General features: G+C 45.9%; 1 protein-coding gene across 1 annotated transcript; it reads right to left on the bottom strand.

Annotated features, from left to right (window-relative positions):
• Positions 1-1,038: 1,038 nt before the first annotated feature.
• Positions 1,039-2,901, bottom strand: LOC123054512 (AT-hook motif nuclear-localized protein 23). The gene has a single exon (XM_044478293.1). The coding sequence runs from the start codon at positions 2,350-2,352 to the stop codon at positions 1,411-1,413; it is 942 nt and encodes a 313-aa protein (XP_044334228.1). The 5' UTR covers positions 2,353-2,901; the 3' UTR covers positions 1,039-1,410.
• Between the last annotated feature and the right edge of the window lie 2,205 nt (positions 2,902-5,106).

Raw genomic sequence — 5,106 nt, 5'->3', positions numbered from 1 at the left:
TATATGGAATGATTTGACTGGCAACTATTCAGTGAAGTTATTTAACTGATTATATTTTAACTCTAAGTTGGGCTTCACGGCAACCAAATAGGATTTGGATCCGAACTATATATTCAACAGAAATGAAACATACACAGATGCATATTTAAGGACTCTACAGAATGATACAAGGAATTAATATATCTCAACACATGAGAGGCGTTCCTGCATGTTATACTCAGATTGGCACCCTGAAATGCATGCATGTTCTTCAAGAAAGGAGTATGCTTACCATCTACCCAATTCTACATATAAAATTATTAGCAACTTGTTCAAGGGAGAGTTAAGCCACCATATGAACAGTGATGGAAGACAGAGAGGCAATAACGAACATAACACATGTCAGCAGTGGAAACCTTAGGTCTCTAAATGCGCAAGTTCCAATAGCTTCTGAAAACTATGGTTCTGTTCTTTACAGTACTCAATAGGACAAGGAGCGAAGAACATTGGGGGAAACGTAAGTGGTAGTAAGAAACATAGACAGACAGCTGAGGGTTCCCCATGAGCTATATAGCTATAGCCTGTTTCTGTGAGGATGCAGTTAGTAGTAGTATATAGTACCTTTGTGATCTTTAAACAACGGCAAGCATGCACACGTGTGAGAGCAAAGCACTGTAACAACTGAATTGTGATGCAATTCCCAATTTGACAACTCCAACATAAACTCACAACCAGAAAAGAACTAAGTGACGAGATATGCATGATTATGTTAGCTCAAAGCTGAACTGTCGTGAAGACTAGTATAATATACACACATCACTTCGTTAGAGTACACATAGGGCATCTAACACCTTTGTATGGCACAAAAATAATTACCCAAAAGCATCTACAACACATCGATCTATCTAATAAAGTAGGAATTGACAGCTTAATTAAGCCCACACGAACACTAACAGCACTAAATTTTCCTCCTTATCGGCTGGAATCGAATCTGTCGTCCACATAAACAACATACCAGCAAGACCAAGATGAGTAGACCCATGCATATGCTCGGACAAATTGAGGGATAATTATTTAAAGCCATATTGAAAATCAAGATCGAGAAGGTTACACAGGCCACAGATTAAGGTTCAGGAGAGACAAGAAAAGAAAATAGAAGAAGAAGAAGAAGAAGAAGAAGAAGAAGAAGAAGAAGAAGAAGAAGAAGAAAAAGAACAAGGAGGACAACATGATCAGAGATCGACAAAACACTACGAAATTGTACAGAGATAGAAATAGTGCAGTAGACGATAGATTGTTTCCTTGGATCGTTCGTGTGTGCGTGCTCTAACCTTTTTGCAAACTGCCCTGAAACCTTGTGGTTGCTCATCGTGATCTCGCCTTCTCTCCGCCGACAGCAATTACACCGATCTCCCAAGCACCTGTGAGAATTCAGAACTGTGGCCGTCCGCCGGCCCAGCCGTGGCCGTCGGCACCGGGAGGGAGCTGCGAGCCGGGACCGCCGGTCATGTTGTTGAGAGGCAGCTGGTTGAAGAAGGGCAGGCCGGCAGCCGACGGGTCGGGAGGGAACGGGACGCCGCCCATGGCGGCCGCGGCGTCGGCGTCGCCGGGCTGCTGCATCTGCATGCCTGCCGTTGCAGGCGGCGCCTCCTCGTCCTCCAGCGGGAGGCGCTCGTAGGCGACGTTAGCGAAGGACGCCGCGATGACGATGACCGGGCCCGCGGCGTAGAGCGCGCCCACGACGTTGCCGCCGACGACCTGCCCCTGCCCCCCGGCGAGGAATATGGTGAGGCTGGTGGCTCCAGGGGGAGCCGGCGGGGGCAGGAAGGAGCCCGAGAGCGACAGGATCTCGAACCTGCCGTGCAGGGTCACGACGGCGCCCGCGGGGGCCGACGGCTGCCGCAGCGTCACGTTGGTCACGATGCCGCTGCCGCTCAGCACGCACACGCCGCGCTGCCGCCGGCACGCGTACGTGGAGATGCACTCAAACACGTCGCAGCCGCTGCCGACCTCCAGGATGTGGGCGCGCAGCGTGTTGGCGCTCTCCCGCGTGATGATCACCGGCGGCTTGGGCTTGTTCTTCGAGCCCGGGGGGCGCCCCCGTGGCCGGCGCGCCACCATGTCCCCAGGCCCGCCCCCGCCGCCGCCACCCGCGCCATCACCGGCGGGGCCGGAGGAGGAGGAGCCGCCGTCGTTGTTCTCGCCGTACTGGGCTCCGTAGTTGCCGCCGTTGCCGTTGCCGTTGTGGTCATCGTCGGCGGGCTCGTGCTGCTGCTTGGCGTAGCTGTTCTGCTGCAGCTGGAGGTCCGGGTGGAGGTGGTGGAACTGGTGCACGTAGCGCGTCGCGGCGGTGCCAAGGTCGAGGCCTGCCATGCTTCTCTCTAGCTCATGTACTGATGTACTAGCTAGGAAGCAAAAGATTTAGAACTCCAAAAAAGCAGGGAAAAAATACAGGGAGAAAAATCAGATTGAAACAGAGTGGTGTCTTGTTTTTAGGTTTAAAAGGAAGCCTTGGAAAAGGAAGCAATGATTTTTAAAGCGATGCAGTTGTTTATGCTCCTGCTTGGTTTTTAAAAACTCTGGATCCACAAAGAAGCAAACAGGGAAGAAACTAAAGAAAGGTGCAAGAAGATAGTGCTTGGATGGAGAGGAAAGGAGAGGTGAGAACACCAAAAGAGAGAGCACGCACTGTGTGATAAGGCGATGGCCGGGAGGGGAGGAGAAGAGAGGACGGCAAGCTATGAAGAGGAGGAGATGAGAAAGGGGGAGGAGGAGGAGAGGGGGTTTGAGAGCTTCTTCCAACCAGTAGGAGGAGGAGGTGCAACATGTACATAAAATAATGGGAGGAGAGAGAGAGAGAGAGAGTTTGGATGGGAGAACAAATTCTTGTGCATCCCTCCAGCTGTGGACAAGAAGAAATGGTGCGATGACGCTGACATGTGGGATTCGGCGTATGCGTGAAGGTGAGGCCCATGAGGCAGTTTCATGGGTGTTGTGTGTGCGCTGGTGACAGAGAGGAGACTTTCGGCGAAGGGGCGCGGGGTGAACTATGATGCACCATTGTGATGCATGGCGACAGTGATGGCTTAGCGTGTCCATTGGAAGCTTTATGCCGCTTAACCAGGGTTAGGTGCTTAAACCTGAGATTAACGACCACTAAACCAGGATTGATACGACTTAGGGTAGAGGTTGTTCATACCGCGCCCCTACGCGTGGGTCCCACCTCCAGCGCATGTTGCCCTAGGATCCTTTGCTCCGCCGATAGATCTGGCCCTTGTTGAGTGCACACACTATGCCGCGGCGCTACACGAGTTTGGTGGTTCAAATCGATCTCGTGGTCTTTGTTTTGTATATGCTATATTTTTGGAATTTGGTTAGAACAAGGCCACAAGAGTTTTTGCATCTTAGCAACCGAATGATACTTATAGAGTAATGCGATTAATCTTTCTTTTTTTCATTCTTCTAAAACTTGCCAAGCCCATTTTCTTCGCGGAAAACGGTAGGGAAGACACCTATCACGCCACTTTATAAAATAATTTGGTGGAAATTTTACAATGGAAGGAGAGTACTTACCAAACCCTTCATTTTCAGTGTTTATATTTGCAATCTCCTAGTTGGATTCTTTTCGACCATTTTTGACAATGGATAGCTCATTGGAGTTGTTTCATGTGGGCAATTGATAACTAGCTAGCATAACATCTATGCAAGGTCTTTTCTAAAAGAATAAAATGTACGCAAGGTATGTCTTTTCTTTTGTGACGGCACGTCGTGTCGTGATGTAAAACAACGTTGATGTGCCACTTTCTCTGGCACACACTTTTTACCTAGTTTCGTAATATTAATTTGGTGGTGATCACGACTGCGACATATATAGCTAGGTTAGTATTGGCTTCACAGCTAGCTATAGTTTTAAGTGGGATTAACCTAATGATTAAGCTGAGCAGTGCTTACTTTCTTTAGCTAATTTAGCTAGCGCCGTGCCCATACATATGCTCCAGGAGATCCAAGACACACGATTAACTAATATGCATGTGCGATCAGTATATATGAGATGCAGTTCTCTCCAACATTAAATTTAAGTTTCAACAATTGATTGATGCATTTTTAATTGCTCATTGTCCTTTCGAGTTATACTTTAGACAAGGCTATTTATAATTTGGTTGTATGTTGTTTACTCATAATATAGTATGTCAAGTCAAATGGATGACCCGCATCATTCTAACCCCAACTTAATTTTATATGATCTATCTTATCAATTCGTATACCGGTAACCGGCATGCCGTACTTTCACTACGTGTGATGACCTAAACTTTGGACACTAGGCCTACTTTTTTACCATCTTTTCATGAGACCAATTAACATGAGTAAACTCACACCGGTTTTCCCAAAGTTGTACACCTTTTTTTATGTTTCTCCTTGATCCTTTGGAGGTAAATCTATTCAACCACACGCGTGGTAGTTTTCAACTACGAAGACATCGAATATGTAACTTTACAGGAAACAAAACATAGGCCACCTATAGGAAAGAACACTAGTTTATGTACTCTGTCAAGTTGTATTAGTTTCATTGTTTATGTAACTATATAATATAATCAGCTATCAATCATGTAACTTTATGAGAATAAGGACAGATCGTGCACCCATGCTTGGTGCTTAACTATACTAATAGACTGCAAAAATCTATGAGCGAATGCAATCTGTTCTTTTGAGATTATTTACTTGCTTCTCTATATTCAAGTTACAATGTACCAATAATACTATCTGGATATTTTATGTATGTCCCAGCATGATTACAGTTCTGGAACTGCATCCGTTGTCTTTTAATAGGTTTACCACAGCCGCTTCTGTTATTTAACCATAACGAGTAACCATGAAAAGTGACACCAGCAAGGGTAGTATACTTTTAGGGTGGTCTTAACTTAATTGCCCCATCATTTCCAAATATATGAACAGAATTATTCTGGAGATCTCCATAAACATGTCTGATTTTGAAATTCCCATTCAACCTAAAATTCATATCGTATTTATTATGTACACACCATAAACATAGACAAAGTGACAACTCTTATAGCATAACAACGCATAAATGATTTGCATAGTAATTTCAGTTTGGATTTTCCATATGCG

This window comes from Triticum aestivum, chromosome 2D (assembly GCF_018294505.1).
Source record: "Triticum aestivum cultivar Chinese Spring chromosome 2D, IWGSC CS RefSeq v2.1, whole genome shotgun sequence".
NCBI classification, from domain to species: Eukaryota; Viridiplantae; Streptophyta; class Magnoliopsida; order Poales; family Poaceae; genus Triticum; species Triticum aestivum.
The sequence above is the reverse complement of the archived record's forward strand: the minus strand, read 5'-3'. Positions and strand labels throughout refer to the sequence as shown.

Coding starts and splice junctions, on each gene's coding strand:
- LOC123054512 (XM_044478293.1), bottom strand. CDS start 2,352: ATGGCAGGCCTCGACCTTGGCACCGCCGCGACGCGCTACGTGCACCAG.